The sequence below is a fragment of the Salvia hispanica genome, chromosome 2 (genome assembly GCF_029641045.1).
Source record: "Salvia hispanica isolate PSC_SH4W2 chromosome 2, Shi_PSC_v1, whole genome shotgun sequence".
Lineage (NCBI taxonomy): Eukaryota > Viridiplantae > Streptophyta > Magnoliopsida > Lamiales > Lamiaceae > Salvia > Salvia hispanica.
Window position 1 is genome coordinate 27,213,056 of NC_142693.1, and position 13,361 is coordinate 27,226,416.

The following is a 13,361-nucleotide window of genomic DNA, read 5'->3' on the forward strand; positions in this document are numbered from 1 at the left end:
AAATAAACATGATTTAAAAGAAGAATCCTAGGACAAAAGTCTCGCAGGTGAAAGTGAAATGGGACAACATAAAGTCAGAGTGCGGTCTAGGTTCACAATCCTTCTAACATAGAATTCTATTACAGCGGAAACGTCCAAGACAAGGCAGTATGTATGGAGACATACTACCCTGGGCTACCTATTGACTTATTTGAGGATTCATACCCAACACCATCGCCTGCCCGTCCACGTTCAACCTGCACATTTAAAAGAAACATGCAGGGCTGAGTATTTGATATACTCAGTGAGCACATTGCCAAAAACAGTTTTGATTTTAATTGTCAAGCCACAGTTGAGAGATTCACGGGGTTTTTATTTAAAAGGCCCGAGTCTCTAAATACTTTTCCTTTCATAAGAATTTTGATTGCGCAATCACGTATCATAGATATACCATATCTGATCATTGTGTGAACCGGGAATGTGGCCACATTCCACGACGGTCACTGGACCGGCCAACCCCTTTTTTTAGCTCACGGTCCCCTTATGTGTACACTAGTCCGAGTAGGGTTTGCGGCCCTACTGGGACCCGAATTCGATTTAACATAAATTGGCGTAGCCAAGCAGATAGGTAATCATAAAACAAAACATGGCATGACAACATACTTGAGCAAAATTTCACATTTTCATACTAGAAACACGTTTTAAAAGAATGCCCACCTCAAAAGCTAAAGCTCCTTCCGGAAATTCCTTAACTTGGTCTTAGATGACGTTCGAAGACGTCCCTTTAGGAAATAAAAGATACTTAATTAGATTTTTTGAGATATCCATTAAGCTTAGACATGAATGCATCCTAAGTGCGATGATCTTTTATTCTTCCTTTAAATTTTCTAGAAGAGTCCTAGAATTTTTGAATATTAATTAAATTAGTAGATTTAATTAAATTAGTAAAATTATTCACTTAACTAGAGGGTGCTACCTCCCATGCCATTTATTTAAACATACTAAAAATTTGGCTCGAGGTCTAAATACTCGTTAGCGTATCGTAATTTCTTAAAATTAATCATTTGAGCACTCTTGCTAATTTCCGGAAAATTAGACTTATCTTCGTGGAATTAATTTGCGGACTAATAATTAATCCATAACATATAAAGGCCCATGATTTAAATAAATTCTTAGTCCACATTTTATTTAAATTGGTGGCCCATCCTATTACTAAAGAGGCCCAATAAAAATAAGGGAGGCCCAAAACAAAGAAAAGAAGAGAGAAGTAGGGGAGGCCCAATCTTTAACCATAACCCATCGACATCTCTCTCTCATTTCTTCACTCTCTCGACCGAAACCCTAAGCGGAAGAAGGAGGCGGCGCCTCCTCGTCGCCCGTCGCTAGGAGCTCCGGTCGGCGCTTCCCTTGCGTCGCCGGAGAGTCTGATGCCCCTCCCTCACAAACCCTCGGTCTCAAACTCAACTTAGAACAAAATCCCCAATTTCAAAACCCTAGCTTTGAAGAAGGAGGCGGCGGAGCACTCCACCATCGTCTCTGCTCCAATTTCTCGGCGATTTAGCGCCGTCGCCGACGTCTCCGGCTGTGGTAGACGCGGCTTGACCCGCCTTGAAGACCAGCTCCGCCACCGCTTCATTCTTGACTAGCGGAGCCGCCTACAGGGAGGAGGCATCGCTCTTCGCGAAGTCAACCACCGACGCTCTGCTGCCGGTGTCACCGGCGACTCGTGCCGCCGCCTTCCGTCGGCGTCACGGAGAAACTGTCCCCTTCCGTCGCACTATCGCCGGAAAATCTCTCTGAAAGCTAAGTTCTATTACCCCTTTCATTTCTTAGCCCTTTTTATTAAGCTGAGGCAGTAGCTATGTGCGATTAAAACTTTGATTTTGGGGTGTAACTCACTGGAATGAGCTTGAGAAGATTATCTTGCTTATGCTAAGTGTTGTTTCTATGACTCTAAGAGTTGGGGTTCTACTGAGCTTTACTAATCTGTAGTTATCCTGTGAGTTTGGTTAAGAAGAGTTGGTCCCTTGATTATTACAGCTTGTTACTTGTTGTGAGGCTGGATTTAATATAGTTAACACTTGTGCTATGTGGTGATTGATCTAAACATGATGCAAGATAAGGTGTTGGGGTGTGGAGGTGATTACCTCTTGATGTAGTGAGGCTGCCCTTGTTGTTGCTTGAGGTTGACTCCTAAGGCACCAAGCTTTCTACTCTCTCTAAACTTTGCTGATTATTGTGAGAAGTGTGGGAGGGAGTTCGAATGTGGTGTGGGGAGGATTTTTATAGGCTGATTGTGAACTTGAAAGCCCTAAATGAGGCAGCTGAAACTCTTGTCTCTATCCAGCAGCATATCCCTCCCCTCCTTGATCTTTTGCAGCAACTTTAACTGACATTTTGATGGTATACTAAGGGTATACTGCTGCCACAATCCTTTTGTTGATTCCCCACCACCCCTTTTATTTAATTTAGCTTGGTGTTGTGTCTAGCATAAGTACTCTTGCATTAATACTCTTTGTTTGGCCTCCTTGCAGGTACAGCGAGAGGAAAGCAGGGCTGTTGGGAGCAGGGGAGTTCAGGCTGACTTTGCTTCCTTTGGCAAGTCTTTTGGTCTACTCTAACAAAGGTATATTGTCATCTTCCTTAAGTGAAATCTGCTGGCTGCTTTAGTACTCCTAAATTTCCCTCTTGCTTCCCTTGCATCTAATATACTTGTTTGTCTTTTTGCAGGAGAAAGAGACATTTGGCTGCCACACAACTGCCCCGGGAGGTAGGCTCGCTGCCTTGGCTCACCGGCTGACCGGGTGGGGTCGCGTGATGTGCGGCTTGGGCTCGGAAAAGAAGAGGCCCAACGTGTAGTAAAAGAGTCGGCCTTAGCTCATACTTGTAAAATTTTGTACTAGCATTCCCATTTCCTTTTTCTTAATTTCTTACTTCCCATGTGTTTCACTATGTAAACTAGAGGGTGTTTGATAGTAAATTGCATTTTCTTAGCTAGAAGACGAACTCTTCTTCTCTCTCTCTTTTTTTTTGTTAGTTATGGCTCGTAAATAGTAATGGAGTAGTTTTAGTTCATCCCAACTCTATTTATTTATTCATTGCTTATTATTACTATATATTCTTTTTTTTTTTTTTAAACGGCCCTTAAGCAAAGCAAGGTAACGAGCTCTTATTCAATATGACGCAACAAGAGAGTGACACAATTCCATGGTGGTGAACCCTTACAAATTAAGCCGAACGAAAACAAACGAGCGGTTATTACACAAAGGGCCTTTCCACATCAAAGTAGCCACTTTTTTCTTCTTAGTAAAACACTACTTCAATTTGGAATAAAGGGCATCCCCCAATTTTTCTTAGTAAAACACTATTTCAGTTTGTGCACTCATTTTATAAAAATGATACTCCTTCCTTCCGTGCCCGATTAAGAGTAACACTTTGACCGGGCACGAGTTTTAAGAAATGTAAAGAAAAGTTAGTTGAAAAAGTTAGTGGAATGTGGAACCCACTTTTTTATATTAGTTTTATAATAAAATGTGAGTGAAGTGAGTTAGTGGAATGTGGGACCTACTTACCATTTATAGTAAAAATGAAGTGTGACTCTTAATTGGGGACAGACCGAAATGAAAAAGTGTGACTCTTAATTGGGGACGGAGGGAATAATAAATAGTTAAAGTGGAGAAATGATAAAGTAAGAAAGAGAATAATGTTATTAAGAATCTTCTCAACATTATTCTTTCTATTACTTTATCATTTCTTCACTTTAATTATTTATTATCATTTTTATAAAATGATTGCGCAAAAGTGACCGGTACTCCTAATGGCGGACTGAGGGAGAAGTATTTTCTAAATTGCCTATATGCATATATACATATACAGATGTTCTGTCTCATTGTCTGTTGCACCAAAACTTCTATAATGAAATCCATGGCTACATCGTTCATTCATACATAGATACACTTCGTATCAAATATAGCTTGGTAAATAATTCTTGTGTATGTCTCTTTTATATCCGTTATCCCTTTCCAATTAATATCTGTAAATAAAATTAGCCCAAATGTGGATTAGCCTAGATTATATTTATATATTACATGCCTCCATAAAAATAATAAACAGCTCAACCTTACAACCGATTGATTCATGCATTTTGCTTAGTAATGTTATGATCATTGATGAATTCATTATTCCACAGGTACTATTCCCACAGAGATTTGGCATCTTACTAAATTACAGTTCATATATTTGGACTCTAACAAACTTACACTCCAAGGAGAAGTGGGGAACAAGACAGCTCTCGTTGAGTTATCGCTCTTCAATACTTCTATAAGAGGTTTTGTTAAATTTATTATTCAGCTATAGCCACAAGTTCAGTAGTACTCCATCCGTCTGCCGATACTTGTCCCAAGATTTCTCAATTCCATCAGTTGTATTTCCAGCCATCTTAGTCTTCCATTGATCAATAAATGTTGGAAAAATAAACCATCTTGAACTATATAAACATGATGATTTTATTATTCTTCAGGTACTATTCCCAAAGAGATCGGTCGTCTTAATAAAGTGGAGTTCCTGTGTTTGTATTCTAACAACCTTAACGAATCAATCCCGTTAGAAGTGTGCAACACAACAAGAGTAGCAAAAATAAATTGGTTGGTAGTATACCCGTTGAGATATGCAATCTTACTTATATTAAAGTTCTAGACTTGTCTGTAAATAACCTGTCTGGGAGAATACCCGATTGCTTCAACAATTTTACTTCACAGGCTCAAGAGAATATACCCGCTAATATAAGTCATAGGGGTTATGTTTTGTATTTCCATTACAATGATCATCTTCCAAATGTGGTTATGCCAAAGTACTACGATGCATATTCGTTGGTTAAGTGGAAGGGCCAGGAATCGGAATACAGGAGAAATTTTGTAATTCTCAAACTCGTTGACTTTTCAAGCAATAGATTGAGTGGAAACATTCCTCTATCATTCTCCGGTATATCATCGAATAGTTCCACAGGATATATAGTTCATTCCAGATATTGGAGAGATGAAGATGTTAGAATATCCAGATCTATCTGCAAATAGATTGTCTTGGAAAATACCCACGAGTACTCAATTTCAGAGCTTCAATGCCTCTGCTTATGCTCAAGTAAGACTGGAGAAAAATGTTAATAGCTTGTGGAATAATAGTATGGTATCATTAAAAAATTCTTAATATATAATTCAAACAATGTAGACACCCAAATATGAAAAGACATTTATCAATGATACACGAAACATTAACATTGGATAACTAAAAGTCTAAAACAATAGCCTTATCCTCACTATTGTCTTCTAGCCTGATTAGTCACAACTCTTCGTCCTCTATCTCTTTTCTTCCCCCTCATGCAACACTCAAAGATCTTCTCAAAAACTTCATCAACTTTCTCAAAGTATTTATACCAAAAACTTGGGCAGAATAAAAGCAGCCACGAAAACATTCCTATGCTCACAACATATCCAGCAGCAGCAAACACATAATCCCTCTTAATCTCCCTATCTGATTCCGCTTCCACATACGGCGTTGATGGTTTTACTTCACCCCTCTCACATTCTTTCGTCAATGGAAATCCACACAAGCCTGCATTTCCCACATATGACTCATTATCAAATGTGGAAAGTTGGCCAACTTGTGGTATTTGGCCCTCAAGGCTATTTATTGAAAGGTTTAACTTTGCAAGAAATGTCAACTTCGCCAATTCCCCTGGAATTTTCCCATCCAATTTGTTAGAGGACAAGTCCAAAGACTCGAGCAAACTCATATTTCCTAGAGATGGTGGTATATGTCCACTGATGGTATTGTGAGACAAATTCAAGTATCTAAGAGAGTTAAGATTCCCCAGAGAATGTGGAATGCTCCCAGAGAATCTGTTGGAGGATAAGTCGAGGGTTGTAAAGGTATCTAGCAGTCGCTTCAATAACTGATCCAATCCTTTCAATGTGAGCTTCAACTCTATATAGAATAGAAATGCTTTTGCTTCATCATCAGTCTGGTTTTCTTTTGCATCTATCATACCTCGAAAGTTGTTGATATATCTATCAGGTAAAATGCCAACAAATGCATTCTGTGATATATCCAATACTTGCAACTTTGGAAATGGTCGCCCTGTGTTTGAGTTTGAAGCCACCAACATTGCACCATTGAACTTATTTGACCTCAGGACGAGGACGCGAAGTTGAGGGAGTGTTTCCATCCAAAAGGGAAACACATCTCGTATTTGATTATCACCAATGTGATCCCCAGAACTTCTTTGCAGTTGACTAGAGTGTGCGGTAGTATTCCTTCTAATTTGTTTCCATTTAGATTGATTGACTGAAGACTGCAACTTTTTGTGAATGTTGATGGAATGGGGCCAGTAAGTGTATTTGCATTCAAATGGAGAATAACCAGTGATGTGCTTAAGTTTCCCAGACAATCTGGAATTGGTCCTCTCAAATTATTGTATGATAGTAGGAGGACTTGGAGGGATCTCAAGTTGCAAATGGATGGTGGGATCTTCCCACTTAAGTTGTTGGAAGAGAGTTCTAAATTAAGCAGACTTGATTGATTCACAAAGGCGGCGGATGGTATCGAACCTGAATGTTTATTTTGTGCATGTTAAGTTACAATTTTTTATATGGAATTAAAACAACATATATGATCTATCGTTGTCATAAAATAATGCACCACAGTCATATATAAATAGCGAAAATTGATAATACCCGTGCACATTATTGTAATATAAAAGAAGTAGCACTCTGTAGTACTTGATCGGTCCTTAAAAATACTCCTCAATAGAGAGAAAATTAGAAAGAAAAAAGGACAGAAAGAAATACTATATAAGAAGTGATTAAAAATATTTTGATGGAGCAATGAGTGTTAAATGGATAATTGGTGAATTCAGAGAAAGATAGAAAACAAAAGTGATTGAAGTTTAAATGGAGAATGAGTTCCATCTTATTAGAGAAAGAAAACTTTCACTATGGAATTTGGTAAAATAAAAATAGGTCATATTTTTAGCTAATGACAGGAGTATATAGTAATAGAAAACTATATATACCCATATAAATAAATATGAAAATAAATATCCCTATACGAAATTTTTCGTGTAATAGTATTGTTTACATATTACAAGAAGAGGTGTGATTCGTTGTTAACTCTCTTAAGTTGCTAACTCTACTAACTCATCAACGCAGTGTATTAAAAATATCAACATGATGACATTAAAATGTCAATATAAACTTAGTAGATTTTAACACACTGTGTTGACATCTATATTTAAGATGTCAACACAAATTTTTGTTGACATTTTCAATACACTGCGTTGATGATTTAACAAAGTTAGAAACTTGAGAAAGTTAGCAATATATAGCAATTTTATTGAAATTATATAACTTTGTAAAAGCAAAACTGCGTGAAACTTTTTGTGTAAGTGTGCAATAATTTAAAAATTGCTACTCCCTCCGTCCCACTGAAGATGACCCACTTTCCTTTTTAGTTTGTCCCACCCAAGATGACCCATTACCAAAATTGGAAACTCTTTTATCTCTACTTTGTTCTCTCTCTTATTTTACTTTCTCGGCGTAACACACAAAATAAAACTGCATAAAATCTTGTGCCGTCCAAGGAAGGAGTACTATTTTTACATTTTTTTTTATCTATATGGGATATAATTTTCATTTGCTATATCAAAAGGTTTAGAATGATATATAAAATGTATTAGCATGAAAGATGAATAAATCTACGTGAGTTATCTACTAAACTTGATCACTCACCCTTTTTATTTCAATTATAGCACTCCCTCCGTCCCATTAAATAAGCAATATTTGGGAATCGGTACGAGATTTTATACAGTGTTGTTTTGTGAGTTAATGAAGAGAGAGTAAAGTAAGAGAGATGAAAAAGTAGAGATAAAGTTATTTTCATTTTGGGAAACGTTTCATTTTAATTGGAACAATTCAAAAAGGAAAATGTTTCATTTCTAATGGAACAGAGGGAGTATATATTACTACCTCCGTCCACGAAAATTCGTCCCGGTTTGACCGGGCACGGGTTTTAAGAAATGTAATGGAAAGTGAGTTGAAAAAGTTAGTGGATTGTGGGTTCTACTTTTATATATTAGTTTTATAATAAAATGTGAGTAAGAATGAGTTAGTGGAATATGGGGTCCACTACCAAAAATGGTAAAAGTGAAATGGGACAAATTTTGGGGGACGGACGGAAATGGAAAAATGGGACAAATTTTTGCGGACGGAGGTAGTAGTATATTTTTGAAATGGGCAGATTTATTTTAAAGGCATTATAAAAGACCAAAATAAGATATTTAAAGAAGTGAATGGTTATATTACCAATTTTTCTTGGCAACGATCCACGAAGTCGGTTGTATCCGATGTCCAACCACCTTAAATTATTGAGAAGAAAAACTTCTTTTGGAATATTACCTGTGAGATTACAAATTATCTCCACATAAATGGTGCAAACATGCATTTGATGAGAAGATGAATAGATTTAATCAATTGATTTACATCTCCTATTTGATAATTGATATACAGTACATAAGATCCGCGTTACTAAATGTTAAAACACTTTAAAATTTAATAAATCTCATTGACACGTGACAAGTATTTGTTCGTTCAGTGTTCAGTAAAATATGTTACACAATGCTATAATATATGTTTCATAACTTTAAGCATCTATATGGTGCATGCATGTAGATGTAGTAATGGAAGAGAAAATACCATACCGCTAAATTGATTATTGTTTAGCTCCAAGGTGTCAAGAGATGTCATGTTCCCAATTTCATTTGGTAATGGCCCTGAGAACTGGTTGAAACTTAAAGGCAAAATTCTTAAGTTTGTGGGATAACTGATTTCTTTTGGAATATTACCTGCCAATTCAAAAAGGAGTATGAATTAAAAAATGTAATCACATGTATATACAATATTTCTACGAGTATAGGTATAATATGAAAAGAAAACAATTGTGTATTACTTCCTCCGTTTCTAAAGAATATAAACAATGGGTTTGACACGAGTTTTAATAAATAAAAAGAAAAGTAAGAAAGAAAAAGACAAAGGGTAATGGAAAAAATGTTAGTGGAGAATGGGGTCTACATTATTAGGCCTTGTTTGGTTGCACTGATAGGCCTAGATAAGGCCTCCTATCGGACTATCTCCCTGTTTGGTTGCACTGATACGCTATCATACTGACCCAGTACAAAAATGGTAACCCGTTAGCATTTACGATAGCTACATGCAGTTAGCGTTTATGGCTAACAAGGGATATTTCAGAGATAGCCCTCAATCTCAATGTTCCCTGTCGTGGAATTTCACCATAGTCACCATAATACCCTTCAAATTCATCCATCATCTTTAAACCCAACCTGCTGCGACAAAAAAAATCGGCTGTCCTCAAACGAATTGTGCTCACCGCCGTCGACGAATTTAGGTACGCATTCGATCGGTGTTTCAATCTCATTCATTTCATGTCTAGAACTTAAATTGAACGACTTTTATTTGATGCCGTGTGGTAGAACAATCAATTTGAATACCGTAACCTGGGCTCGATTCTCAGTTCCAGAACCATGGCTAATGAAGAGGAATTTCGCAAGGTACACAAATTTGCAGACAATTATATGGAGCTGTACCCAATTAAACTTCTATGAAGCAACAATTTTGACTGTTTAACATTATTGGCTGTGTTTGTGGCTGAATTTGAATGAATTTTTGTCTGAATTGCATTATATGTGCTCACATTGGCTCTGTGCTTTGAGTTCATTATATACCCAAATTGGCTCTATGGTTTGTGGATCTGTACCCAATTGCATTATATACTTCTCTCGGTTGTAAGGTCTGCATTCTAATTTTGCGGTTACCAAATTGGGTCTATGGTTTGTGGTCATTGAGTTCTTTCATGTTGAGATGAACTTGTTTTGTAATTTGTTGGTCATCTTTGATTAGTTTGAACAGCATAGGCTGACAGCCACCTCTGTTTCTGGGCAAGGGCACACCTTTTTTTCCCCTTCTCCTGCTAAATTTGTTTCTTATAAAATCTTCACTTGAAATTTATTTCTTATATATTTGTGAATGACAGATCATGCCCTAATGCTAATTATCTGTAGTTTTGTGTGTGAAGATATTCTTTTTAATAGCTTGTTTTTAATAAAAATTAAATCTTGATCTGGGGTGTCAGGGCTTTGAAAGTTCAGTGAATTTCTCCAGTGATTGTTAATGGAAGCTCGTGATTATGTTTTTATGTAGTTATCTACGTATAGGGCATTTCAAGATTTTGTTTAAATTAGTGAACTTTATCTTGTTTCAGCTGATATTTCTTTCTGTTAACATTATGCCTTTTTATTTAGGAAAAATAAAGCCCTTTTGGTTCACATTCAAATGCAAGGTTACTAAGATTTCATGGAGTCATCCAAGCTTATTATCTGTCATAGATTGGGAGATTTATGTGCTGATATTTCTTTCTGGTAATATGAACATTAATTGGCAGTAGCACATTGTTTAGTGATTATACACAGCATTTGGGTAAACTGATTGTCTGGTGCGTTGTTGTTTTGAGTCTGTTCTTTGTATGAACATGTAAGATATTGCTGAGCGTCTTCACTTTCAATGGTGCCCATATCCTTGTTTTTTTTCCTTCATCAGGCTGCCCATAGGCGTGAGGAGATGACATCCGCCTTGATTTTGCTAGAGGAGATATTAACGAATTACCAAATCAATATGTTGCTGATTTCTTTCATAATCACACTCATCGGACCAAATACCCGAAAGCGCAAACGATGGCGCAGGGATGATCCAACCAATATGCTCGATTCAATACCTGGTCATGAAACGGCGTACGCCCGGTAATTTCACCCGACGCAGAGCAGCTGCTGCAATCGGTGAATTGGAATATGGGAGAGGCACGCAAATTCAATGTAGGCGGGTGTTTTAATTGTGAAAAAAATGAAATAGGGTTTGCAAGGACAAAAGGGTCACTACATTATCAGGAGGTTATATTTGTCAATGTATATGTCTATCGGTAGTTTCTTCATTCCAAATCAAACATCATATAAATTATCATGGGGTTGCTGTCGGTGCAACCAAACACCGAAGTGAGATACATATATTAGCACACTATCTCGTAAAATCATACACAATGAGGTTACCACATATAACACTGTCAGTGTAACCAAACGAGACCTTATAATGATATAAGTTAATGGTAATGGTATGAGTTGTAAATACAACGAGATCCTAATTACATATGTCCGGGTGATGAAATTTTATAATTTGTTCTTAATTTTGTATTTTAGTAAACAATTTAATATAAAAATATCTATAATATGTCAATATAATACTCATATATACTAATATAACAATATAATTGTGTTGATGTACTGGTGTAGTTATGTTTTCTGCATTTATTAATAAGCATTTTCTACATTTGCTTTGGAAAATATACGTTTTAATATTTTGTAAAGAGCTTCAAAATCTATATGAGTCTTACAACATCGTCATCAACTAAAGTCTAAACCTTTTTGTTAAAGAGATACATAATTATAAATCTCAAATGCAAAGATAGAAATAAAATACCCTATCCATCCCACAATAGGAGTCACATTTGGTGTGGAAACGAGTTTTAAGAAATGTAAAGAACAGTGAAATATGTGGTCCACTTTTTTATATTGGTTTTATAATAAAATGTAAGTGAAGTGGGTTAGTGGAATGCGAGATTTACTTACCATTTATGATAAAAGTGAAATGTGACTCTTATTGTGGGACGGACCAAAATGGCAAAATATGATTCTTATTGTGAGACGGAGAGAGTAATTATTACCGAAAAAAAAATAATAATGAAATAATATCAAAAAGATAATTTCAATATGAAATAGTACGAGATGAGATCTTACCACTTAAATTGTTGTTACTAAGTCCCAACCATTCAATCATTGCCATGTTCCCAATTTCTTTTGGAATATAACCTGTGATTAAATTGTCAAATGATTTTTCAGCTATGGATGTACCAAACATCCACTCTAATAATAATTTAATTATTTAAAAAATAAGAGTAAATTTATTCCTAACTGTTAAGCATATAGTAGAAATCAAAGAACCACATAAATCTCAAAAAAGTAGTAGAACAAATATTAAGATGATGGAGATAAGATCAACTTACCAGTCAACTTATTTACACCAACGATAAAAAACTGAAGTTTCCTCAAGTTTCCGATTTCTTTAGGCAAAAATCCACTAATACTGTTGTTGTACAGAGAAAAAAACTCAAGTTGTGAACAGTGCTCCAAACTCGATGGTATTTCTCCATACAACTCGTTATAAGATATATGAAGAAACTTGAGTCTATGTATGTGGGTGCACATATCAAGAGGTAGACTACCAGACAAACTATTATATCTCAATTGTAAATATTCTAAAAATGACATGTTGAAAATAGATGGAGGAATTGGACCATAAAAAGAGTTCCCACTCAAATCTAAAGAAACAAGAAAAGAAAGGTTTCCGATTTCGGGTGGAATTGTTCCTACAAGATCCATGGATGTCAAATTCAACTGAGTCACCCTTTGATGGCGAGAATCACAAGTAACTCCGATCCAACTACAAATACTGCTCTCATTGTTCCAACTTTTGGTCAATATATCCTGGGGATCTAAAGATATTCGAGATTTCAAGGCAATAAGTGAAGAACGATCAGTGTTGATATTGGAGTTGGCTGAGCTATAATCAACAAGGCATTGAAGAAATAAGAGTAATGTAATAAGGAGGTAGAGATGGAAAGATGTATCCATTAGGCTTGAATTTTAAAAGTACTAATGTGCGTTGGGCACACAAGATGTGAGCTACCAATATATATATAGGGATGAGAAAATAGGGAGTGACACTTATTTGAATGAGGATAAGAGAAAAGTCGTCTAAATATTTCTATATCATCATAAACAAAATAGTGTTGAATTTTCTTTGGGACTGTATAGAGTAGGAGTAGTCATCGGGCCAAATATGATTTACTTCTTTTATATGATTAAAAAATAACGACGTCACATTTCTGCAAACGAATTAGAGATAATGTTTGAAGCCAAATGTTGAAAATTCAAATCCATCGCCATACAAACTTTAAGAAATACTAGAATTTTCAGCAAGGGGAGATGGATCTGTAGATACATCACAATTCAAGTCAAGTAACAATAAAATTTTGGTTGGAAGTCTAATCATGAGAAAAGTATAAAAGTTCATTTTAATGGAAGGAAGAGTTGTGATTGAATAAATTTTCCATAGTGGTTCGTCATGATGAAACAATTGGGGCCTGACACCTATATATATTGTGGAAATTAAATGTTTGAAGGTAAAGTTTTCTTGATATGAAATTGCCAA

The 13,361-nt window shown here is 36.0% G+C and overlaps 2 protein-coding genes and 2 long non-coding RNA genes across 4 annotated transcripts; 2 read left to right on the forward strand and 2 right to left on the reverse strand.

Moving 5' to 3' along the window:
- The first annotated feature begins 1,264 nt into the window (after positions 1-1,264).
- LOC148931991 (uncharacterized) lies at positions 1,265-3,054 on the forward strand. The gene is made up of 2 exons (XR_016135617.1): positions 1,265-2,605; positions 2,710-3,054. It is a non-coding gene; the product is annotated as an uncharacterized LOC148931991 (long non-coding RNA).
- Positions 3,055-5,290: 2,236 nt separating this feature from the next.
- LOC148931992 (receptor-like protein 9DC3) lies at positions 5,291-6,139 on the reverse strand. The gene has a single exon (XM_089064973.1). It carries the CDS (start codon positions 6,137-6,139, stop codon positions 5,291-5,293), a length of 849 nt encoding a protein of 282 aa, XP_088921099.1.
- On the reverse strand, positions 6,037-12,843 carry LOC125197999 (uncharacterized). Its single transcript, XM_089065331.1, has 5 exons — positions 12,154-12,843; positions 11,888-11,959; positions 8,729-8,872; positions 8,334-8,426; positions 6,037-6,581 (listed from the first exon to the last, which is right to left on the reverse strand). The coding sequence occupies exons 1-5, from the start codon at positions 12,779-12,781 to the stop codon at positions 6,163-6,165; spliced, it is 1,356 nt and encodes a 451-aa protein (XP_088921457.1). The 5' UTR covers positions 12,782-12,843; the 3' UTR covers positions 6,037-6,162.
- On the forward strand, positions 9,182-11,003 carry LOC148931993 (uncharacterized). The gene is made up of 3 exons (XR_016135618.1): positions 9,182-9,432; positions 9,518-9,595; positions 10,641-11,003. It is a non-coding gene; the product is annotated as an uncharacterized LOC148931993 (long non-coding RNA).
- Positions 12,844-13,361: the final 518 nt, after the last annotated feature.

What these genes read in the sequence shown, in the direction of transcription:
- LOC125197999 (XM_089065331.1), bottom strand. Translation starts at nt 12,781, where the DNA reads ATGGATACATCTTTCCATCTCTACCTCCTTATTACATTACTCTTATTT. An exon ending in TGGTGTAAATAAGTTGACTG is followed by an intron (nt 11,960 to 12,153) that starts GTAAGTTGATCT and finishes ATTTAATCACAG; the next exon opens with GTTATATTCCAAAAGAAATT. An exon ending in ATCGTTGCCAAGAAAAATTG is followed by an intron (nt 6,582 to 8,333) that starts GTAATATAACCA and finishes ATAAACATTCAG; the next exon opens with GTTCGATACCATCCGCCGCC.
- LOC148931992 (XM_089064973.1), bottom strand. Translation starts at nt 6,139, where the DNA reads ATGTTGGTGGCTTCAAACTCAAACACAGGGCGACCATTTCCAAAGTTG.